Source organism: Brachyhypopomus gauderio, chromosome 3, assembly GCF_052324685.1.
Source record: "Brachyhypopomus gauderio isolate BG-103 chromosome 3, BGAUD_0.2, whole genome shotgun sequence".
NCBI classification, from domain to species: domain Eukaryota; kingdom Metazoa; phylum Chordata; class Actinopteri; order Gymnotiformes; family Hypopomidae; genus Brachyhypopomus; species Brachyhypopomus gauderio.
This window is the reverse complement of record NC_135213.1, coordinates 21,019,679-21,043,709: the sequence shown is the minus strand read 5'-3', so window position 1 is coordinate 21,043,709 and position 24,031 is coordinate 21,019,679. Positions and strand designations below refer to the sequence as shown.

General features: G+C 41.4%; 3 protein-coding genes across 12 annotated transcripts; 2 read left to right on the top strand and 1 right to left on the bottom strand.

The window, feature by feature from the left end:
* The first annotated feature begins 1,044 nt into the window (after positions 1-1,044).
* ccz1 (CCZ1 vacuolar protein trafficking and biogenesis associated) lies at positions 1,045-11,167 on the top strand. The gene is made up of 17 exons (XM_077000263.1): positions 1,045-1,203; positions 1,909-1,984; positions 2,087-2,183; positions 2,505-2,602; positions 2,824-2,917; positions 3,057-3,137; positions 3,286-3,333; positions 3,437-3,520; positions 5,332-5,507; positions 5,955-6,036; positions 6,190-6,251; positions 7,121-7,232; positions 8,568-8,601; positions 8,727-8,844; positions 9,621-9,779; positions 9,895-10,022; positions 10,221-11,167. The coding sequence occupies exons 2-17, from the start codon at positions 1,971-1,973 to the stop codon at positions 10,274-10,276; spliced, it is 1,443 nt and encodes a 480-aa protein (XP_076856378.1). The 5' UTR covers positions 1,045-1,203; positions 1,909-1,970; the 3' UTR covers positions 10,277-11,167.
* An 875-nt stretch (positions 11,168-12,042) lies between these two features.
* dlgap5 (discs, large (Drosophila) homolog-associated protein 5) lies at positions 12,043-18,909 on the top strand. 9 transcript variants are annotated; one of them, XM_077000258.1, is made up of 19 exons: positions 12,043-12,176; positions 13,252-13,478; positions 13,578-13,756; positions 13,838-13,900; positions 13,990-14,020; positions 14,282-14,353; positions 14,554-14,631; positions 14,715-14,749; positions 14,863-15,050; positions 15,159-15,410; positions 15,544-15,632; positions 15,732-15,892; positions 16,016-16,117; positions 16,243-16,480; positions 16,622-17,366; positions 17,976-18,024; positions 18,135-18,309; positions 18,410-18,453; positions 18,656-18,909. In XM_077000258.1, the coding sequence occupies exons 1-19, from the start codon at positions 12,118-12,120 to the stop codon at positions 18,752-18,754; spliced, it is 2,886 nt and encodes a 961-aa protein (XP_076856373.1). In that variant the 5' UTR covers positions 12,043-12,117; the 3' UTR covers positions 18,755-18,909. The 9 variants fall into 9 exon arrangements, with proteins under 9 accessions (XP_076856373.1, XP_076856372.1, XP_076856371.1 ...); XM_077000257.1 differs by having other exon boundaries at positions 14,860-15,050; XM_077000256.1 differs by having other exon boundaries at positions 14,712-14,749.
* On the bottom strand, positions 18,530-24,019 carry rsph10b (radial spoke head 10 homolog B). 2 transcript variants are annotated; one of them, XM_077000260.1, is made up of 20 exons: positions 23,722-24,019; positions 23,573-23,648; positions 23,427-23,495; positions 23,119-23,292; positions 22,956-23,041; positions 22,708-22,828; positions 22,437-22,613; positions 22,203-22,347; positions 21,970-22,097; positions 21,621-21,810; positions 21,347-21,455; positions 21,184-21,263; positions 20,759-20,907; positions 20,565-20,672; positions 20,276-20,449; positions 20,084-20,146; positions 19,952-20,012; positions 19,711-19,845; positions 19,266-19,440; positions 18,530-19,072 (listed from the first exon to the last, which is right to left on the bottom strand). In XM_077000260.1, exons 1-20 carry the CDS (start codon positions 23,967-23,969, stop codon positions 18,955-18,957), a joined length of 2,586 nt encoding a protein of 861 aa, XP_076856375.1. In that variant the 5' UTR covers positions 23,970-24,019; the 3' UTR covers positions 18,530-18,954. The 2 variants fall into 2 exon arrangements, with proteins under 2 accessions (XP_076856375.1, XP_076856377.1); XM_077000262.1 differs by lacking the exons at positions 18,530-19,072; positions 19,952-20,012 and having other exon boundaries at positions 19,304-19,440.
* Positions 24,020-24,031: the final 12 nt, after the last annotated feature.

Here is a 24,031-nt window from a genome sequence, read left to right as displayed (position 1 = left end):
GTTCTTTATTTAATTATTTTGCTTCAATCAACTTCATAAATTCAATCAACTTCAACTCTTCGTTTCATAGCGAATTAAATATTTCATGACATGAAATTCATGAAGCTAAGGCTTGTGTTTCAGCTAAGACATAGTTTGAGAAAAAGAGAGTCCAAATTTTACACAAACTTAAAGGACACAAAAGGCCAGGACAGTGAGTGCAGGTGTAAGTTACAGTGAAGAGCGTCTCCTGCAAATCAACCTCACTCAGGTTACTGATGAGAGGAATGGTACTGAACATGCAAGCTCAGCATCAGAGACCTGGAATGCCTTTATAGAGGCAATGTACCCTTCAACAGAGGTTACTCTACATATTTTTATTATTTTTACTTAAAGATGCGTTGTGTTTTGTTGAAGACTATATTCTACTTTTTACTCTATATTTTACTTTTTTACTCTTTGTTTTATCTTACTGCAAAAAAGTGGGTTTGTATGAGTCATTACCAGTTATTGTGTTGCTTTAAAAAAGGTTATATATAACTTAACTCTTGATTACTTCTGTATCAATATATTACTTATGTATCATGTAAGTTCTTAAAACATTTAACTCTGCTTCTCACAAGTGAGGACTGTACTTCACAACATGTGAAATGAATGGCAGCCTGTATTTACCTTTTGTTGTATTGTGTAAATCTAGCTATTCTCACTGGCCCTAATGAAGTTATGAGAATAGCACAACCATTTATGTGGATTTTTGCATAAATGGTGCATTAAAAGTAAGAAATAGCACATGCATCATTTTACACTGTCATTATTTTCTAACAATAATGAAGTAACAGTAAGCAGATGCTACTTGAAGTTTGTGGATCAGGCCCACTCACTGGACCACTCAGTACCTGATTAAACACGGTAAGTCCATACATGCCTGAATGATCAGAGCTAGAGCTACAGAGTCCATGTTATGCGTGACATACATTCAACTGCATTCACCTACAAGTCACCAGAGTACTGTGGAGATTACCTGGAACTTTGTTGACTCTGCATTTATTCTACCCGAACCGTTTCAGTAGCTACACATACTTTCCCGTCAGAAGCAGGAAGTATGTTAGCCAAACACATTCATTGAGCACTGGTCTCTCATGTTTACTCTTTTTCTAAGCTATAGTAAACCTCGAGGTTTGTCTTCTACGTTTGCCATGCTGTAAGAGTTACGCACGTTTCATGGTAAGCAGAACTTGGTGTACATCGTCTTGAAGGCTGGCGTGGCGTGGAAGTCTGTCGGAGTGTCCATGTACTGTGGCTAGCTGGCTAACTAGCGAAACAGCAAACAACATATAGCTACCTACTCGGCTAATTTGTTTAGCTCCCTAGAATTGCTGGTGGCATTTTTTTCTTTCGTGCTCCTGTACGTTTATATGTGTTACACCGATTATGGGTTAATTGTATTGACGTTATTGGGTTAGAACATGATAAATATAGATTAATCTTAAACTAGTAACACGTCAACACGTCTTGGTAAGGTTGTAACGTGATATTGTAGGCTAATATATCTCACAAGTGACGCAAAGACCGAATGCAAATTCCACAACATCTACCTCCGACTACAAGAACGGCGAGGAATTAATAGTGTGATGGGTTAGCGGTTACTTTACTCTTTCCTGTTGAACAGCATTAGCAATGCTGCACACATTTCTTTCGTTGGGTCTTGTCCATGTTACCTGTTTTGAAGCTTGTGATTCTCGAACACGTTTCTAAATAAATGTTTGCGTGTGCTCACACCTAGTCTGTCGTTTTGTCGTGTAACTAGCCGCAGTTTACAAATATGTAAATAAATTGATGGTAAGTCACATTTGTATTTGTACTACGTACAGTATTACATATCTGTTGCTGTTTTAAAGAGACCCCTATTGCCAATCTATGGTTTTGCAGATACAAGGCATGCCCAACAGGCTGCTTGAAAACAGAACGTACTTTAGACCCACACCACTTAAATGCTGATGATCAGGTATTCACACAATGACTTTATGACTGATTATCTTTTAAGTTCGTATTCTCTAATTAATTAATTCAAATTCCTATCTCTAATCTTCCCGTTTTTTTGTTCAAGTCCAAGAATGGCGTCTGGAATGCAGGAAAAACAGTATACTCCATCCTTGCTTAGTTTTTTCATCTATAACCCTAAGTTTGGACCACGTGAGGGGGAGGTATGGACTTTTTTAAAAGCCAAATTGCAGGAATCAGCTCATCACTTCTTGACATAATAATTCTCACACATACACACTTGTATGCAAGTCGTCATCGATGGATTAGAACTATTCAGTTAAGTTGGAAACTACATTTTTGGAATCTTAAGACTTTCCATTTGCCAAAACTTGCATGCTGATACTTTGACTGTGCTTCTGAATTTAACATGTGAATTGTACACATGAATCACCATTAAAGATGCTAGTATTATGTATCAGTGTGAATAGAAGATTGGAACATAGCACAGTCCTTGTGAAATCGGGTGTGTCTGTGTATTTTAGGAGGAAAAAAAAATCTTATTTTATCATCCCAGTGAAGTGGAGAAGAATGAAAAGATACGCAATGTTGGACTCTGTGAGGCCATTGTTCAGTTTACAAGGTGATCATTCTTTGTACTGAATGTATGAAAATAAAAAACAAATTGATTTTTTGCTAATATAATTCAGTTGTTATAGTGTATAATTAGTGAATGAGCACCGAAAGAGAGAATTCCTCTACAAGATTCTGTTGCCTATTAACACAAGTGGTTATTGTAATATTATGTAAACAGATTTATTTATAATTTGCTAATCATGTTGTGCATTACGTTGGTTTTTCTAGGACCTTCTGTCCCACAAAGCCAGCAAAGTCCCTTCACACTCAGAAAAACAGGCAATTCTTCCATGAGCCAGAGGAGAATTTCTGGATGGTTATGGTACACGAGATAGACATTTTTATTGTGTGTGTGTGTTTACAGCATTAGAGAATCATTTTTATACGGTCTTTCCAGTGATAACACTGGAACAAATCCATTTGAAGTGATATCTATAAACCCTCCCATCTTTTTCTTTAAGGTTGTGCGAAATCCAATGATCGAAAAACCCAACAAGGATGGAAAACCACCAACTGTAGAATACCAAGAAGAGGAGCTTCTAGTAAGTATTTTCAGTGAAACTGTATTGGTTGTACGTCTGCCTCAAATGCAGTGATTATCAATCTAAAGACCAGACCTGCTGCAGGTCTCTTGGTCTCAAGTTTGAATCTGAACATGGCAAGTTTCATCCCCCCCCTTCTGTGTTTTAGGACTCTGTTTATGGGGCGGTTTTACAGCAGTGTTACAGCATGTATAAGGTAAACTGGGTTTTCCATGTCCCTGTTTGCGAACCCCCTTGTTTCCTTGTATGTGTTTGCCCACTCCCGGCTCACACCGCACCATCCATGTCCCTGCCCCCAGCTCTTCAACAGCACTTTCAGCAGGGCACTTGAGGCCGGTGGTGTGGAGCTGCTCACCCAAAAGCTTGAAAAGTTCTTCTACAGGGTAAGACATTAATTAAGAACGTTCATTCTGGTCACAAGTTGGTGTGCTTGGGTGGTGTTATGTTCAAGTAGCGTTAACATTTGAACCTTATTTTACATGGTAAATATTTAATATAGGGGTGGGCATAGATAAATTTTTTAAAACTTGATTAATCTCACTGAAATCTTGAAATTAATCTAGATTAAAATGGCTCATTCAGAATATGCGTGCTACCCAAGTAATGACTAAAAGTCAGTTTTTGAGATAGGGTTTCTTAATACAGAGGGTGCATTAGACCAGGGGCTCATCTCCTGTTTCCAAAATGCATCAATGACTGCTCAAGGGTGTTCTACTTTGATACTTGAAGAAAAAAAACATGCTCAATAAAATGTACTCGTGTTCAACGGTTTATTCAGTTAAACATGAAAATAGTACTGTAATGCCCTCAAAGTAATACATACTTTGAGGGCATATTCAGTCAAACATGAATTTGTAAGCCTACATACTGTACATTAAAAAGGGTTGATAACATGTTTATTCAGCTAAACATGAGATTTGAAATGTAAGCCAACATTTAGTACATTTAACCTGTTTTCGGCGGCAGTGACTCTTCCCCTGGGCTGCATCAGTGCTTGACCCAGCGTCAGCATTAGCAAATGGGTGCTTGGCGTTTAAATGGTACTTCAGACTGGTAGAACTCCTACAATAAACTAATTCTGCGTTGCATAAGGTGCAAACAACTTTAGTCTTGTCAATGTCTCCATTAGGAAGCTTCTTAAAAATAAATTTTCCATTAAGCAAACCTGGCGTCTTCGTGGCTGCATCCATGTAAGCACATGTGCGATTTGATATGAGTGGTAATTCACAGGTTTGAAAACTCGTTCTTGCCCCCTACTGTGCAATTTTGTTATGAATACAACCGAGCTAAACTATCAAGGTGAATGTCATCAGTTTGCTTACCTATTTTGACCTAGTTCCCAACCCAACTTTAAGAATAGATTAACGGAGATATTTTTTATATCGCCCGATAAGAGTATCACATTATCGAACACCATTAACGCAGATAACGGCCCACCACTAATTTAATTTAATATTTATCGTTTTTATGGTAAGTAAAAAATTGGAATTTAATTGGTGTCAGACACACCAGTAGGAATATTGTTTTGGTGTAGTGTTTCTCCCACAAAGAATATGATTACCCTTTCAGCCAACCGTAGCTTTAATTTGCTTCCTTCCTATTAGTGTCATGGACCACAATCTCATTTGTGCAGAGCAGTTCATTGGTCATATCAGTCATCAGGGTTCAAATTTCCCTGCCAAAGTAATCACGCTTACCCACCTGTCTGAATAATGGACAAGATCCAGTCAGGGGAAACCCTTTTTGACACTTCCCCTCAAACCTGAGCCCTGAGCCTTGTGCTCTCAGCGAAAGTGTTTCCAAGGTGCAATGTCAGTGGTTCCAGTGCAAAGTCACACCACCCAAGTGTCTCGGTGTGCTCGGTTGTCAAATTACATAACATCAGGCTCACCACGGAAGGCTCAGGTCTGCATCATGTACAAGCGTATCTAATACTTCAAACTGAAAATTATCAATTTTATTATGGTCCTTCAGTTTAAAAAAAACTAATTAGTGCCTCTGCCACTGCTGAAAATGTAGTGTTTTTCAGAGACAACATATCGGTAGGTATGTATTACTATATTTGAATCTAGTGAGATTTATGACATGGTTGTTAATGTTCTCTGTATAAACTGGTTTGTGTCAGTGACCACTACATTATAGGCATACTAAGCACTGCAGTGTGTGTGAACTGCATATCTTGTGGTTCTTCCAGTACCTGCAGACACTTCACCTCCAGTCCTGTGACCTGCTCGATGTGTTTGGGGGAATCAGTTTCTTCCCCCTGGACAAGATGACCTACCTGAAGATTCAGTCATTCGTCAATAAAGTGGAGGAGAGCTTGAACTTGATCAAATACACAGCCTTCCTCTACAATGACCAGCTAATCTGGTATGGCCTTAATTCTGATTAGCATGTGCCCTAATGCATTTATTAGGAAAAAGAGACAAGCAAAAAACCAAAATAAAGTCTTATTTCACTTCTCATTTGAAGTATGAGAAGTGGACAGAAGAGACTGAGAGAGCCTGAATAATGACCTCACTTCCCCAGGTGCCCATCTATGAGTGGGGAGTGAACAAGATCTGATTCTCACCTAGTCATCAGTAGCCTTACTGTCTAGTACCCTACGGCCTGTGTAGAAAACCTTCTGGGTATAAAAAAAGCAGTTGCTGTCACAGCATTTTTTTTATAATATGTATTTGTGTGTCGCAGGTCAGTTAAAAAATGTGTTTGTTCACTTGGGCTGAAGGCAGAATGTACTCCCACAGATCTGTGTAGCTAGATCTAATACTGTTAGAAATAAGCATTTTGAGGTAAAGCTGTTCTGTTGACGTTCAGGAGTGGCCTGGAGCAGGATGACATGCGCATCCTTTACAAGTACCTCACGACATCCCTGTTCCCCCGACACACAGAACCAGAGGTGCAGACTTCCTTTAAACCACTTCCTTTCACTGCGATAGCGCCTTATGTAATGCTGATCTAGTAATTGCAGTGGAATTTATTAGATTTTCTAGAGCATGAATCAACATACGTGTGTGTGTGTGTGTGTGTGTGTGTGTTCGCCCTACGACAGCTCGCAGGCAGGGACTCTCCTCTAAGGCCAGAGGTGACAGGGAATCTGTTGCACTATGGGAGGTAAGTGGAGCGTGGTCTCTCCCGAACTCGGGCTAACCCCCCGCAGCTCCTGCGCCTGTTTGTGTCGGAGGCATCACGGGTGCTTGGCTCCATCGACCAACTCTAGCAGGTTGCCAGCGATCAGGTAGCACAAGAGTAATTGAAGTGCTTCTGACAGCATGCGAGCAATCTGAGCCCGCCACGCTACCCGCTCCCGTCGGCTTCTTTAACAGACGAGGGATCACGAATCGCTGGCCCAGCCTATGTCTGGGTGCATCACTGTGAACACGTGAGGTGATGTGTGGAGCATGTCGAGTGCCGGCTCGCGTTGGCCGTCTGATTAAGGCAGACGGCAAGCTGGCCGATCGCAGCTGTAGCGCTAACAACTACTGCATGAGCACCAAGTCTAGTTGGACCCTGATGCATACCTGAGCTGACTCTGAAACGTCAGGTATGACTGATGACATAGAGGACAGAGGAGCTTGCAGGGACCAGAGCTGACCGAGACGACCCGATCACAGGGCAGTGTAGCATGAGGGGCAAGTGCTGGCATTCTGATTTATGGGATGCACACATCCATGTAAGCAGCCCATAGAACATTTCTTCTATGGGCCTGTGCCTGATCATGATGTAATTACAAGTTATGTGTCGGTTGTGTGTCAGTAGTTTTGTACCGTAGTCTGAGAGACTGAATTAGGTTATTCTGTTTTTGCTGTTGCACATGCATGTAGGAACAAAGTCGGCGCTGTACGCTAATTTCTTCATTGTAATTGCTTAAATAATATTTTTGTACAGTACAGAAAATATAACATGGATTTTGTTTTTGTATTTTCTGTTTATTACAAGATTTCATGCTTTGTTCAAGTTGTCACTTTTTTGTTTGAAATCAGATTTTTAACTGGACCTGCCAGCATAAAAGATCCAGATGCGAAATTCAGATTTCCCAAAATATTCGTTAACACAGAGGACAGGTGTGAGGAGCTCCATTTGATAGTTTACAAGGTGAGAACATGAGAAATTATAAGTGGGGGGGGGGGGGGGGGGGACCTAAAAAAAAAAAGAAATCCAATTCTTGGCATATGATATGAGATGGCACAATACGAGTTTTGCTGTACTGATCCGATACCAAAATTTTTCGTTTGAATATCGCCTAATGTCAATAATGATCTGAGATTTTTCCATTAAAAAACACTGATGTTGTGGTTCAGCTGTTTGGATGACATTTAGATTTACATTTTATGTGAGTATGTGTGTGTTATATGTATTATATATGCTACATTTTTCATCATGCATGCAACAAATATAAATCACATGATAAAACACGGACAAACCTGTTTACAAGACAAAAGCATTTATTTGATTTCTTCCATTACTGTAGTCTATCTCTTAATGAGATGATATTTATTGCCTTGCTCCTCACCTGCTTGGCTTCTCTCTGTTCTGCCCCCTCTCACCTGCTTGGCTTCTCTCTGTTCAGTACGGCTTCCTCACTCACTGTCTCCTGATATTTACTCTATCGTTCATCTGCATTTTTTCTCATGAATGTTACTGTAATTCCACATCCACTTAGTTTTGACCTGATAATTGTTTTTGTGAATTTCTAAAATCACTAAATCCGCTACACACCTCCACACACCAGGGACTGAGCAGAGGGGCTACTGAGAGTCTCACTGTGCATGACCTCTGCTAGCTTCTGGTTGTGATCCGATTCTCCCGATTAGCCACTCCGGCTCTGGCTGTGCACAGTTAAATTCTACTGGTTGGTTTTATCTGCCTGCATCTAGATGGTTCTGTCCTCATACTCATTCAAATTTCCTACATTACATGATTGCAATGCACATCATCACATGTGTGAATTCTTTGATATTTGAATGTAATAGTTTTAATCGTCCCTGCTGTGTATAAACGGTAATCTAATTAACTAGAATGCAATCAGTTGTCCTGCTCCAACTTACCTGGCTGTTATGAGGTGACGTGTGGTGCACTGCTGCGCTATTTTCAGACTGGATTTGTGACCGTATCAGATCAGTGTTTTTAAACTTTTTTTCTGACACTTTTTTTTTTTGAAACATTGACTTAATGCTAATATGTGGTATCAGATCGGTGCCATCTCCAGTTTAAATACACTGTGACCTTTTAAGGGCAAAGTCAGGTTGACCAATGTGCTTAGTGTCTGCTGCAGTAAGCAACTGTAGGAAATGATATAGATATTTTATATGAATATCTGTATATAATATATACACATTATTGTGTGTGATTACATAATGAGGCTCTTTAAGATTGTACAATTCTATTAAAGATCCTTATGCTTGTTTATGTACTTTTTCTTTCTCGTAGGCCATGAGTGCGGCCGTGTGCTTCATGATCAGTGGTGAGTGCCCCTGTGACTCCGAACCTTTTAGTGCATGATGGGAAATGTCTGATGGAGCGCTTAAGCTCCATAAGGGACTCACTTCAAGAGTAGTCATAAACTCTTGCATTTTATTGGGTCCTCAGCATCTGTGGAGCTGACCCGAGGGTTCTGTGAGCAGCTGGATGGTCTGGTCGGTCCCCAGCTCACACTGCTGGCTTCAGACATTTGTGAACAGTACAACATCAACAGGAGAATATCAGGGTCTGTACCAGTCTGCTGCTTCTGCACTGCTGCATTTGTCAAGTTACTACACACACAGAGCTTTCATTTTGTCAGGAAGAGCAAGTTATGGAACACGTTGATATTTGAAGGGAATTGGAATAATTTTAGAAGGCTTTTCAGGAACTTGTGTGTGTACAATTACACTTGAAGATAGCAGAGATGAAGTTACAGCATTAAAGCCTCATGACACATCCTATTGAATTTGACCCCAAAACATACATTGCAGAACTATGGACTTTTAGTATTTTTTTAAATGAACAGTAAACTGAAGAAAGTAAGACTTCCAGTATCTGGAACCCCTGGAGGATGTCCTCTTTTGGTCACATTATCCAAGCATCCTTCACTTACTCTGCAGGGGCCTATGGCCTGACCTGTCCCCCCCCTACTTACTGCATCAATGCCTTGATGCATATTTAACACACATTTGACAGTTTTGTGTTGTATATAAGAATCCTATACTTTTACAGGACACCTTGGAGTACCAGGCTGTGCTTAGAAGCCGTACTCTGGTTCTGGCACTGATAAACTGCTACATTTGCATTTACATTCAGGTCCATTTGGGTAAACCACTGGTCAAGTGATTTGATGAAGAGGCTTACCACATATTTTAGGTCTTGGGAATCATTTTATACATGGCTGCCATTTAAAACCCCAGTTGTAGTAGTGGTGTGACTGGGGAATGACTGGGACTGGTGTTTGTATGCATTTAAAGATGTAGTAATGAAAGCCTTTGTGTTTGGCATGCCCATGCTTAGGCCAGAGAAGGAGCCCCAGTTTAAGTTCATCTACTTCAACCACATGAACCTAGCGGAGAAGAGCACCATCCACATGCGCAGGACAGCCAGTGTGTCCCTCACCTCTGTCCACGCCGACCTCATGAAAATCCTTGGAGACATTAACTGTGATTTTGCACGGTACACACTGTCATCGTTTATTTGCTGAATTGCCATTGATGGTTTCCAAGACAACGAGCTGTATCGTGAGTATTGTAGGTCAATTAAACTGTTTTTGTCTGCTCTTTCCTCTCAGGGTTGATGAGGATGAAGAGATCATTGTAAAGGCAATGACCGACTACTGGGTTGTGGGAAAGAAGTCAGATCAGAGGGAGCTGTATGTTATTCTCAACCAGAAGAATGCTAATTTGATTGAAGTGAATGGTATGTTACTGTGACAAATTATGAATGGATTGTGTTATTTATCAAATCTGTTTGGGCTGCACGAGATACATGGACTTTGTTTCTAACACATTATGGTGCATATATTGATGAACTGATGGTTGTGTTGGTTATTTGTTAGGATGATGTTTTATTGCTATGGTAACAAACATGCTACCTTTTTCTGTTTTTGCATTACAGAAGAGGTGAAAAGACTCTGCGCAACACAGTTCAATAATATTTTCTTCCTGGACTGAGGACCATAGGACAAGGGAGGGATGTCAAGACACTAAAAACTGTCAGCTGTTCATGTTTTAATGACAGCATCAGTGTAATGCAATAATTGCATTGTAAAAACAAAACAAAAAAAATCAATTTTCATATTATGCAATTTTTTAAAGATTTTTATTTAATCTATACAAGGTGACTGTTCCTGTAATTAACTGTAAAATATACAATGATAATATAAATGATATTTATAATGATTATAATATATATATATATAAATATATATATATATATAATTACACTCATTATAAATATAGTGTGTGTGTGTGTGTGTGTGTTTAGCGGTCAGCTCTTGTATTCTCTTGACATTGCCCATTCTGTTCTGCTTTCTTTTATGTTAAAATTAAATTGACATGCATTAACTAAGAAAGAACCTATTGCTCGTTATAAAGGTTATTCACTTTTGTTGAGCATTAACTTGTATAAACAGAAATGAATAAGGACGTTTTCCATTATAGGCCTTCTCCCGTCTGACTGTTCATGTTTCAGCCATCTTTCTACTCTGCTACAGAAAAGCTGCAGGTGGGGCAAAATGTATGATGCTTTCACGTGTTTGTCTCGTATACGAGTAAACCTAAACTATCCATATGAATAATGTGCTTCTTGGGCGATTCAACCTTCGAATATATACATGCCATAACAAAAAGAAATTGCGTAATACCAACGTCTAATTTCATAGTCTATAGCCGTTTACACAGGTCGGTTTTCGTTTCAAAATAAGATGGAAACGGACGACCCGTTTTTCGATTGTTGCTTCCAAAAAAGAATAACCCCCGTTATCCGATTTCCGTTTTTTCATACGAAATTGAAAAACAAAAATCTTATTGTGCGTTTATTTGGGAGAAGGCGCTCCGAAAGTGAATAAAAATATTTTGCGAGTCATGCATTTTGCAGTGGGTTATTACATGTTCACAATAGAACAATTAAATAACAAGATTTATCGGTCGAATACGCAGAATATACCAGTTGCGTTTGGTCTACCCCTCCCCTGCGCACATCTGATCACTGTAGTATTCTAGCTAACGTCACCAGAGCAAATTCGGAAATTACCAAGTAAACGAAATATGTTGTGTGTCCAGCCAATGACTTTTATAGGTGACTGCAACAGTGAAAATCTACATACTGAAATTCTTTGTTTGAATTACAATAAAAATCATTAAGTTTTTACAGTGATCTATTTCTAAAGGATAGGGTGTAGATGTATTTATTTTAATGTATTTTGGCATTTACTTAAGAAAATCAAATTGGACCGTCCTATCTTTCTAATCACCTAATTTAAAGAGCTGGATTTCTTAACGACAGTGACCATTTTATTACTCTGGACATCATAAATCCTGGTCCACCTTTGCCCTTTTACATAGCACACCTGATGCAAGTGTAGAATGGAGACAAATTGACTATTATATCGCTATCGATTCTTAGTCTTGACTTGTAACTCCCGCGGTAGCCCAACTCAAAAGTAGCCCAAAAAACCGTACCCCGCGGCCCCAGAATTTTTACCCGCGGCTGGATTTTCAAACTAGCCCAATTTGGCGTGAAAACCGCGAACCTGGCAACTATGCCTCCTACACGTCCGTGCCGAACCTCGGACGGTTTCTTAATCTTCAGCTCCGAATGGACCGCGGACGAACCTGACCAGTGATTCGTCTGTTCAACCAAAAATAACCAATCAGTGCGTACTTCCGGGTAGCGATCAGCCTATCAGAAAAGAGGGATCAAATTTTTAAACCATACCCGCCATCTTGCCTGACGTAAATGAAGTCTTGAAGATCTCGACGACGTTTGTTTACTAATTGTGTAACTTATTTGTATGCGCAAATTAAACAGTGAGGGGATAATATTAACATATATTCACAGATTCACATACAGGTAAAAACCTTCAACCTACACACCGAGAGAGAATTATAGTTACATGTTTTTTGAAAAGCATTCTCATCCACATAATTTGACATTTTCTAGCGAACTAGCTATCTTCAACGTTCAACAGCGGTAGTTAGCGTTAACTTGTGATGTGCCTTTAATTAATATAAAAACTGTTCTGTCGCTTGCTAATCGTTTTATTAAGTGTTAACATGATGGTTAAAGTCACCGATAACATTTTTCGAATTTGGGTTTTTATTATGCCTTGAAATTGAGGTTGAGGTTCTAATTGCTAGTTAGTTAGCTAACTGTTTTGCTGTGTGTATCTTTCTGTGTAACTGTAACGTTAGGTTTACATAGTAACCTCGCTTGGTAATGTATTTATTAGTTAGGCAGCACGGGGTTCTGTTGGTTAGCTAGCCAGCTGGCTAGCTATAGATTAATCAAAATTAGTAACACTAACATGAAGTAACAGTTCCAGTTTCTTAATCATTAAATTAGAACATGAAATTAGATCATACCCTAGCTGTGTGCTGTTTCGACAGTGTTCGTGTCATGACTTGGTTTTTGGGGCAGTCATGGTCCTGTGGTAGGGAACTGGTCTTGTGACCGGAGGGTCGTGGGTTCGATTCCCAGGCCTGAGGCCATAACTGAGGTGCCCTTGAGCAAGGCACCTAACCCCAACTGCTCGCCGGGCTAGGGCTGCCCACCGCTCTGGGCATGTGATCCACAGCCCCCTAGTAATCACGTGTGTGTGTGTGTGTGTGTGTGTGTGTTCTAACTGCACATATGGGTAAAAAGCAGAGGTCAAATTTCGATTGCGGTGAAAAAATCACAATTGACAAAATATGGCAGTTTTATTTATTTACATTTGTCTTTTCCTTAACCACCTTATTCTTCAAGTATATGCCTACATGTAACATGGCTACTCCTCTAAACCATAGAATCCTTGGTTTGTAAATATCTAAAATGGTATGCCAGACCCAAAAATGGTAGTTTTAGACCATGTGGTCATTTTTTTTTTCTTTAAAATGTATATACTGGGCTCCTATTACTCTTAATGTGCAGTTTTTGCTTTTTGTAGTATGGAGACTCGCTTTGCACATCTCTACAAGCGAGACTTCAGCGTCTCTATGATGCGAGTCAAGATGTCCAGACGGCGCTCTCAATGTCAGAAGGAGAACAGGGAAAGAATGCAGAACCTCCGTCGATGCCTGGATCAGCTTCCAGAGTCTGAACTCTCAATGGATGTGTCAACCCTTGAAAAATCTGTCATCACTGCCCAGGAAATTGCACACAAAACTAAAGCAGGTAAAAGTTTATTAATCTACTCTATCTTACAAATCATGTACAACTGTACAATTGTGTTGATGAAAATGCTGCATGTTTCATATATGGTGTTCTGAGTAGGAAACAGTGCTGCAGAACAGAGGAAAAAGATGCTGGCACATTTCAAAGAGCAAAAAGCACTGCAGAAGGAGAAGGAGAGGCGGGAGAAGGAGAAGAAGGGTGTGTTTAAAGTCGGCCTCTACCGTCCACAGCCCCTGGGCTACGTGACTTCGAATCCTGTTGTACCATTTACAGCCAAGGTAAGTGGATTGAATAATTTCACTTCAACCTGTATTTGGACATGTTATTTGGGGTGTAGTACTCAGTGACATTTATTTCAGGCCACAGTATCTATTCAGTCTACCAGAGTGACTCGTTCCATGAAACAGCAACCACAACAAAAGGTAATATGTCTTTTCTGTACACCCGTCATTTTTGGCATTACGTTTGCATACATGTGCACTTATGCCCTTCTCTATTCTGAACACTGCAGTTAATCGAGAGACAAGTTGTACAGAAGAAAGGTATGAGTGCCCTTTTCCTTGCTTGTCTTAAACATGATATATCTGAACATATTTATGCATATTAACACTATTTATTTAAAAAAGTGTTACAGGAATTGTGCTGTACTTTTTTATGCTTTGTTGCCATACATCTGAGATTGCATACAAGTGCTGTGCTTAAAATTGCTTACAGTATCTACAATGAAGATGATGTAAATAAGCCTCCTTCACCAGGGACTATTTACTCTTTTTATGATATTGGTCTTGTGTGTCTTTGTACAGTTGAACCAGCTGTCAGGGCCCCAGCTGCACGATCAAGCTCTAGATCAATGGCAGCAACTGTGATGGCCAGAGGTGCAGTTAAACATGCTGCAGGTTAACTTGGAACTGTGCTTTCCTCCTCCTCCTCCTCCTCCTCTTTTTTTTTTTTTTTTTTTTTTTTTTTTTTTTTTTTTTTTTTTTTTTTTTTTTTTGCATGTTTCCCACCCATCCCCCACCCCCAGGTAAACATATTTACGTTTCTCTCTCCTGTTTTGTTCTTTACCCACTTGAAGATCTTCAGGGTGTTAAAACGAGATCTGCTAGCAGGCTTCAGGCAGCACCATCTGCAGGCAGAGAGAAAACTATACAAGGTGTTTACATGGAATATAAAGAAGCTGTTTTATAAGTATATGTACAAATATTATTTGTAAACTGGACATTTACTTCTCAGCAGGAAACACGGGAAATGTGCCAGCTGCTAAAAATAAGGTAAGTAGTAATTAGTGGTTTTTAAATGTCTTGTTTTGTTTTGCTGTACATGTTTCGTTCCCGGAGTGGTCTGGTTTGAGATATTGTTGGTAATGTGGTGTGTATTTCAGCAGCCTGCCAAAGAGGAGGTGCCTCCAGTGACTCCCTCCCTTCACGAGGAGGCTAAGATAGTGGAAAAAGGTGAAATGATTGCAGCCTCATTTGCTCCACAAGATTTCGTCTTCCAGGCTCCTGCCGGTCTGAGAGCCTTCCAGCCTGAGCCACTCTCTCCTCGCTCTGCTGACTCCTTCCTCTCACCCAGGTAGGGCTATGTAGTATATACTGTTAGACAATATTATGCTCTTGATATACTACAAGGAATGTGGTACAGTAATTCAGAATGTATTCCTTTTGCTCTTGCCTTCTCTAGCTTGTCCTTTGAACCCAAGTTGGAGCCCACCCTTCCTTCTCCCCTGCCACCTGCATCTCCTACTTCTACTCCTCCCTGTCTTCCACCTGGCTTACCCAGCACTTCTCCAGCTTCTGCCTCATCTCCTGTTGCTTCTGCCCCTCCACCCCCTGCCCCTCAAACTCCACCCCCTGCCCCTCGAACTCCACCCCCTGCCTCCATTTCTCCACCCTCTTCCCCTCTGGAGCCTGAGCATGATGTCTCTTATTTCAGGTGAGAGTAAATTCACTTGTTTTCTCAGCGGATATATAGATGCGCCTCCTGTGTGCAGTATGTACCATATATATATATATATATATATATATATATATATATATATATATATATGCCTACATGTGTCCTGTAGGGCAGTCATGGCCAGCGAGACAGAGCGGTTGACTGGGTTGTCCGAGATTTGGGAGATGCGATTTGAAGATTCCTCCATACCTGACGAGAGTGAGTGTTCAGTCACACGTGCTTCTCACGTGTGCCTGATGTCCACCTTCTTGTGCTCGGTGCACTTTTGAATGTTTTCACTCTTCCCTGGCCGTCCAGTGCGGGACCGGATGCGGACGGCTGTGGGCCAGGCCAGGCTGTTGATGAAGGAGCGTTTTGGCCAGTTTGGAGGCCTGGTGGATGACTGTGACCTGGGCCGCGGGGAGAAAATCACCACCTGCTCAGATCTGCAGGGCTTCTGGGACATGGTGTACTTTCAGGTGATTAAGTGCTGTAGAGTCTTTATTGAATGTTGTTGAACTGTCTGTATATTGAGTATGAAGGTGAAAAGCATGACATAAGCATGTCGACATGAAGCTCTGATCCCTTTTGACTCTTGTAAGGTGGAAGATGTTAATAAGAAGTTCATTGCATTGAAAGAAGCAGAAACTAGAGGATGGCAAGAGGAAACCAAAACTGTCACCAAGCAGAAAAAGGTCCTCAAGGTATATGAAATGACCTGTAACATAATATCTCCCCTGCCAGTTCAAAAATAGATCCTTTCCCTTAATATGGCCTGTGATTGGTCAGTGGATTGCTGATTGCTGCCTGTTTGTGCCTGCTCTTGCAGAAGCCCCCTGTGGCAGGATGTAAGCCTGGGGCAGGCGGGGGATCCAGCGCCGCTGCAAAGAGTCGTCTGGCTGCGGTCAAGGCTGCTATGAAGGCCAAGCAGGCCGCGGCGGTGAAGGCCACCACAGCTTCGGCCACCGTTCTGGATGAGCCTCCTTCTGCCCCGGACGCCCCAGCTGCCCAGACCGTAGTGTTCCATGGAGGTTTCTTCCAGGTGGAGAGTCCAGCCAAAGTTGTTGGTATGACTTCAATACAACCTAGTAGTATCAGTTGGAATTAACAATGGAACTTTTGGTGATCACGGTTCAGAACATTGCTAATGCATGTGGGTTAAACTATGACCCCCCCATCCCCCCCCCCCCCCCCCCCCCCCCCCCCAGGTGCTGTGAGGAGGTCGTCACGACTGAGCGCAGCTCCCTTGCCCCGGTCTTTCCCCTGTGTGTCCAAGCTCAGCACCCCAGGCAGTCTGCATCGATCCTCTGTCATCCCATGTGCTTCTCCTCTTCCACTCATAACTAATGCTACCCCTACCAAAGTAGCTCCTTCCACCGCCACTCCTGCCTGTACTCCTCAACGCCCTGCTGACTCCTTCCCCTGCTCCCCCGACCCACTCCAGATCAGCCCTATGTGCCTCACTCTCTCCCCTGCCGCTTCGCCCCGAGCCTCGCGCACAGAACGCAGCCCACCCGACACTACCCCTCGTTTCCAGTCAGACCTCACAAATGCCCCAGCTGACACTCCGGTGAGTCGGTCAGCAGAGATCCAGCCACGTGACTACCCTCTCCAGACCGAGGCAGAGCTACCTCTCCAAATCCCTGAACACTTGCTTGGCGCACAGCCCAAAAAAGCCGTTCCTGAGTCTGATACTGGGGCAGCATCATCCCATGACCACACTGAAGAGCCCATAGTTCCCGAACTACCAAGGAGCCCTGCAGTCAACCCAGCAGCAGGTGCCTCCCCCGTTAGATCTGGCTCCCTGTCTCTCAGCCATTCTCCTGTGTCCAAGGCTCCTCCGCAAGCAGAAAGTCTGGAGCTCCGTGCTTCTGCCCTTTCCCCTTCTATGATGTTCACCACACCACATGTCCTCTCTCTCTCCGACAGTGCTGGCAGCTCTAACAGTAAAAGGTAAGCATCCCTACACTGTACTATCCTACAATCTACATTTGGAGTGAACTTAATCCATAAATATCACTTGATGGGTTAAATATGCTGTAATTGAAGTCTACATGCTTGGCCTAGCCTTCTATGTACATGCACATGCAAAACGGTTGACAGCCAGGGATGCCCATCTCTTCATACAGATCATTCCTGGTTGGTTATTAGAGCAAAACCACAAGCATTTTTGTTGCTGATTGCAGAGCCGATAATGGAGCGTTTTCTTTCTCAAAACATGTATTCTAAGAATTACTATCAAGGTGTTAAGATGGTTTAGGGTATGTGTTTAAAAATATGATTAGCTTTTAGTTTAGGCAGACATTAAAATATATAATTTTCCTTACATAATTGTTTTACAAAATTTGACACCCACCACCAATAAAATAAAAACCTGTTCCAAGCATGTACTTTCTTGTGATGTGAACTTGCTCCCAATAATACCACCGATTTAAAGGACATTCTAATGTTTGGATGATCTAATACAGACCTCTGCTTTCCATGACTTAAATATTTTGCAACGCAACCTGTCTCAGTTGGGATATTTTAAGAGGATGATCATCCTGATTCTTGTCTTTACAGAACTCCCACCAGTACAAACTTTGAAATGACAGAAAGTCCTGATGCTGAGGTAATCACATGAGCACAATGCATAATCTTTCTGACATGATTATGTGTATCAAGTCAGCCCGGTGAAGTCAGCTACGGTGAACTTTCGGTATCATGCTGTTATTGTCTTAGCATGTTGCAGATTTGGACTTTGAGCGATACCTGCAGCCGACGGACCGCTGTAGCTTAACTCCTGTCCAGGGCCCAGGGGTAGAGAGGTTTTCTCTCGGGGCAGTGGACGTTGAGATGGAGAGCCCTATCTCTCAGGCAGAAGAAAGCACCCAGAGAACACCGATGACATCTACAGGTACTGTTGGGTTTTGCACCATTGGTGGTGATTCTTGGTGTCTCTTTGAGGTCGTCTTGTGCACCTGGTCCTCATATTCTCTTTCTCACCCTGACCTCAGCTCTACCACTGGCACCACTGGTGTTCACTCCTGGGACTGAACAGGTGGATTTTACTTTTCTCTTTATTTCTGGTGCACTTGGACAGTTTCAGACAATAAAATGACTTTGATTCTTTTCCCTTTATTAACATATTACATTTGCTCATTGCATCAAACTGTCAGCTAGACAGTATAGGTTTACACTCTGACACTGTATGGTTGCTACATGATGTATTTGTCCAGTAACACAATGTTATTGTCTTTCAGCTGATGGACAACCAACTGCTGTTCACCCCAGAGCAGAGGAACAGAGTGAGGCAGTCGGTGTGTGATCTCATGATGTTCACACCACCTTCTAGTAAATAGCACACGTGTTCTTGTGTATGGCAACACGTGTATTACCGTGTGAAGATTTTTTTATTATTATTCACAATAGGATTGTTCGTTAACTATTTTAAGGATCTATGTAAATCTTCAAGTAGATAAAGTTTTGATAACCAATAAAAACATTTTTGAACATTTTCAGTCTTTTACTACTACTACTTGTTCCAACTGGGGGTAGTTATTTAAGAGCCAGATGTGGAAGACGTCACAAGGTTCACACAATCAGGGGATGAATGATTCAGATCTTCATCAGGAAGATCATTCCTTTGTCTTTCTCCTTCCTCCTCCCTTGCTCTCAGTCTGGACAAATGGCAGACCAACATACTACACTATAATATTGAGCTCTGATATGGAAGGGAACGTTAGAAGTACACATGCATGCAACATCCTAAAGTAAAAGGGGCCTGTTTAATCCCCAGTAATCTGAACATGCACATTTTCCTAGCATTGCCACAATCACTAAGTTTATTTGCTTATTTAGTTATTGAACTACCTGGCTTTCTGCCTAGCCTTATCTAGAGCCATTTTATAATTTGCAGTCTGTCTTCGGTGTTGCTCCTGCACCTCCTTTTTCAGCTCCAGGTGGTGTTGGTAGGCTGGGAAGAATGCCTGTGTGAAGAACTGCTGGGTCCTGTGGATCCAACACTCTAGATCTCTTTCAGCAGCCTCTGTACAAGGACCCAAGATCACAGTACAAGACACGTGATGCAAACAGACAACATAATGACCCTCTAGTAGAGCTGGGTTGGTAAAGTGTAGCATAGCCCAATGCTGCTCATACACCAAATGACTTCAAACAATTTTGAACTTCCAGTGTTCGGAGTCTTCTCAATAGTTTGGACTGAGGTGGTCAGGATGTCTGATTTAAGTGAAATCTCCTGAAAAGTTACTTGGTGTAAGGGGTTGCATAAAGTAGATAAGATATGACATGTCTGTACCTGTGCTGATAACACAAGATTGTCTGGTTATCTTGGTGTCTATGACCGACACACAGCTTGTAGCTTCTTTGTTTGATTCCATCTCATCACCAGTTGTATTTGACACAGCCACCTTGGAGACTGAATTGGTCTGATCTAGTGAATAATAATAACCACATCAGTAATCTAAGATGCTGTCTTTGATCATATGAACAATGATTTAATTAATGAAACAATGTCAGTCCAATGCATTTGAAAGTACTTTTAAGACTTTGCTCCTCTTCATCTGGGGTTGAATGTCTTGTCGATTTAGTTTTGACAATCTAGGAGTGCAGGAGAGCATGATGGCACATGAGAATGAAATGAAAACGCATTACCTAAGAACAGAACAAACCTCAAAGTCACTGCCAGCACTAGATGAAACAGTGGGGTCTGAAGGCTTTGCTGTTGCTTCATTCTGTAGGAGAACATGGCATTGTTTGTATGTGCACATCCTGAAACACTCATTCAGCCTGGCAAACATTCATATTCCATGTTACGTAGGGCTTTGCAGGAGACATTCTATTTCCTGAACTCGCTTTCACACCTGTGAGTTCCATTGGCTGGGAAGGGAACTGTCTCTCATTTCACCTCTCAATGTTCTCCCAGTCCCTCCCTGCTCACCCAGCTCACACTGGCTGTGCTGAGCAGTTCTGATTCCATGGATTCTCTTCACCACAGCACAACTCAGCAGGGCCTCAAAGAACTCAAGAAAATTAATCTGCAATGGAATTATTCAGTATGATTCAGTCACAACCTATCCAATTTGGCCTTTCAGGTAATTCATATTATATTTATTTCACTAAAATTTAAAGGTCTTCAACAGAAGAACCAACCTCTAAATCTAGGTTGCTGTGAGTGGTGGTGTAGATTGCAGGATTCTCTGCAGAGAGAACCTCCAGGACTTTTGCTGTGGTTAGCTCACTATCAAAGAGTCCAAGATCCTGGCCATGCAAAGGAATGGTCAAGGAGGAATTCAAAACTGCGATGTAATAACAAATAAACCGTACTATTCGCAGAGGTATTCCACCTTAAACATCCAGAGGAAGTGCCTGGCAGTCATGGTGTGGCCAGAGGAGGAAGAAGAGTTGTCTTTACACAAGGCCTGGTATATGTCCCAGCATCTGTCAATATAAGTCATGCCAGTAGCAGCATGGAGAGGCTGGCAGAAAAGAGGCCCTGTATACAGATAAAGCAATTAAGATATTTCATTAGTGAATCTCTTAAAAGTTCAAATGAGTTCAGTGACTCATTTTAAGCCATTCTATCCTAAAAAGAAATCTAGGAAAAGAAGGAAGGAAGAGTTTAACCTGTGCACCAAATAAAACAAATGGGGAGAGAGTAGGGAAGGTGAAGATGTTTTCCTTTATACACCTTTATGCAATGCCACCACCCACTTCCTCAACACAATAAGACACAATACATGTACATATGAATCTATTATCCATTATGGACCTTTAATATTTTTAGCATTGGGAATGATATTCTGCCTCATGAGTCTGGAGAAGCACTCTTCAAGCACATTGACAGAAGACCTGAAACATGAAGAATAATTGAGATTTTAGCCAGAAACCAATATTTAAGGATTAATAAGTTCTCCAATAGACAAGCTACTTACTCAGTGTGTTTGTGGTAAATGTGGTATGCTGCAAAAATTATACAACTAAGATATTTTCTCAGTAACAACGTACTGAAAGGGGAATGAACTTCCTCTGGAGAAATATCCTCTGCATTAATAGAAAAATACCATCAATGGCCATTCCAAATAAAAAAATTTAAACTAATTAATTTATTGTTATATTATAATAATTATATTATTTTTAGACAGTTTTACCAAAGCAAACTGACCAACCCTATAACAAGAAAATCAAAAGACAAGAATTAATAATTACCATCAGTCAAGCGGTCTATCTGTGCTAGGGTTATTCCATGCTGGTGGACGTTGCAGTCCTTAAGAAAACGCCAGAATTGCAGGCGAGTGAGCACAAAAGTGTTGTCTGGTGAGTGGTTGTGCCCAAGGCTGCTGTAGAAACTATATATCTCTCTCAGCAATGTAGTGTGCCTCATTACAGCAAATTCGACCTGAACATATATGCATAGCAGATATCATTATACTGAAATAACCTGTTATATGTTATTGAGGATGGTTTAAGATTCCTAAGACTTAATGGTACTCAAACTGTCTAAATGGAGAAGTATGATTGGTGTCCAGGCAGAATCTCCACAGAGCATCATACAAACCTGTCGGAGCTCTTGGTCTCTTTGTGATTCAGGCATTTGGTTTAATAGTGTCTGTATGTTCAAAACCATGTCAGTCCCAAGCACTGATTTGCTGCCGCTTGACCTTTTGGCTTTGCTGGGCAAGTCACCTGCACACAATCAAATACTGCCATCCCTTAATGCCAGCAAAACAACTTCACATTAATTGTCTAAAACTGTTTGTGCATTTATAAGGACGGACTTCTGAGCCCTACCCCCATCAGAAGTTTGGGAGTGTGTTTTAATTCCACTCAAGTCAGGGGTTAAGGCGCCATCGACTGAGAATACAGGAAATTCAGCCATGCGATCATCAAGGAACTGCCCTTCATATATGCAACCATTCTTGAAAATGAACGTGCCCTGAAAAATGACACATAAAAAAAGTATATATACGCATGTGTGTATGTGTGTGTTCTTGACAAAGAACCAAAAAATTCCAAGTGATTTACCTGACCATGCTTTTTGTTGTCTTTCCAGTCCCCAGAATACTGTGCCCCACTTGAATAGAAGAACGTTCCCTTTCCATGACGCATGCCTTGAACAAACTCTCCTTTGTACTCATTCCTAAGGGGGTACTGAGAACCAGGAATTCGTTTCAGGATCCATGTGTGTGTCCCATGTCCATGCTGCAGGGATAATGGGTATAATTTTACAGCAGGATTGTAAAATAAGCTTCTCCAACCATCTCAATAATTTAAAATGATGAACACACTGACAGACCTGGACACCATTAACCCACTGCCCACTGTACTGCTGGCCCAGATTAATCCATTTCATCCTCCCTTGTCCATGATGAATATTATTTTGCCACTGTCCTTCATATATGTTTCCAGATGGATAACTTTGGAGTGAGAGAGGGCTGCATCAATCGCTTTGAAGTGAGTAATTGTCAAGTGGCGCAAGGTTATGTGCCAGAAGTGGATGCTTTATGGCTCTGAAGTGTAGGACATGTGACCATCGCCACATACCAGCAAACTCCCCAACCTTCTCTTTGGTTGTATAGCCAGTCTCCTTCATACCATGAGGTGACCTCTTGATTGTAATATATTGTACCCTACAACCAAATGGTGTATTCCATTAGGTAAATATCTATTTGCAATGAATTTGTCTTTGATGGACATATTTTCATACCTTCCCATGTCTTTTGCCTTGGTGCCACTGCCCTCTGTACACAGTGGATGTTTTGGTACATTTATAAGCGCCAGCACCATGACGGATGCCACAGCATACCTCTCCCTCATAGGTGCTACCGTCTAGCCACGTGTAAGTTCCGTGTCCCATAGGGATATTTGATGCAAATTCCCCCTGTCAGCAAAGACGACAGCTGATATCATTAACATATAAATGCGTCTGTGGTCGTTTCTGAGTTTTTTTTTTTTTATTGCAACAGAAATGTCGTGAAATAACTGTAAAGTGACAGTTCCTGTAAAGTGACATACCTCATACTTCAAGCCGTCAGCCCACGTGTATTCTCCACGTCCATGCATTAAACCATTCGCAAAGGTTCCCTGGTGAATTAATAGGGTAAAATACTGTACATTTGATCTCACTATAACATTCAGATTGACTATTTTGCAACGCGCACCTTGTAAACATGGCCACCTTGACAGATAGCAACACCTTCTCCGTGAAACACATCTTCACACTTGTCGCCTTCGTACCTGAAAATACGTTAGTTTAATATTTTATCATGTTTCCAGTAATCTCCGGTAATTAACCTGATCATAAACCAACCTCTGAACAATTATCTTCGAAAGAATAGGGATTTTATTTATCTTCGGCTCATGGTTTGTTTCTTGGTCGATTGAAGACTGCGATACAGTAATAGATACTGGGAACTCCACGGGAGCATCGTGCTCCTCATCTGGACTACCGACGTGTTCCGAAACAGCGCTTGAGGAAGAGCAATCCGCTGTTAACTTTACATGTGAGGAATCTGGTGTAGCTCTATCAGACCTTTTCTTTTTCTCTCCCTTTGACATGGTCGGGCAAACTTTACGGCTAGCTTAGCTCAAGGCTTTTGTTGTGCATAGCAACGGGAATC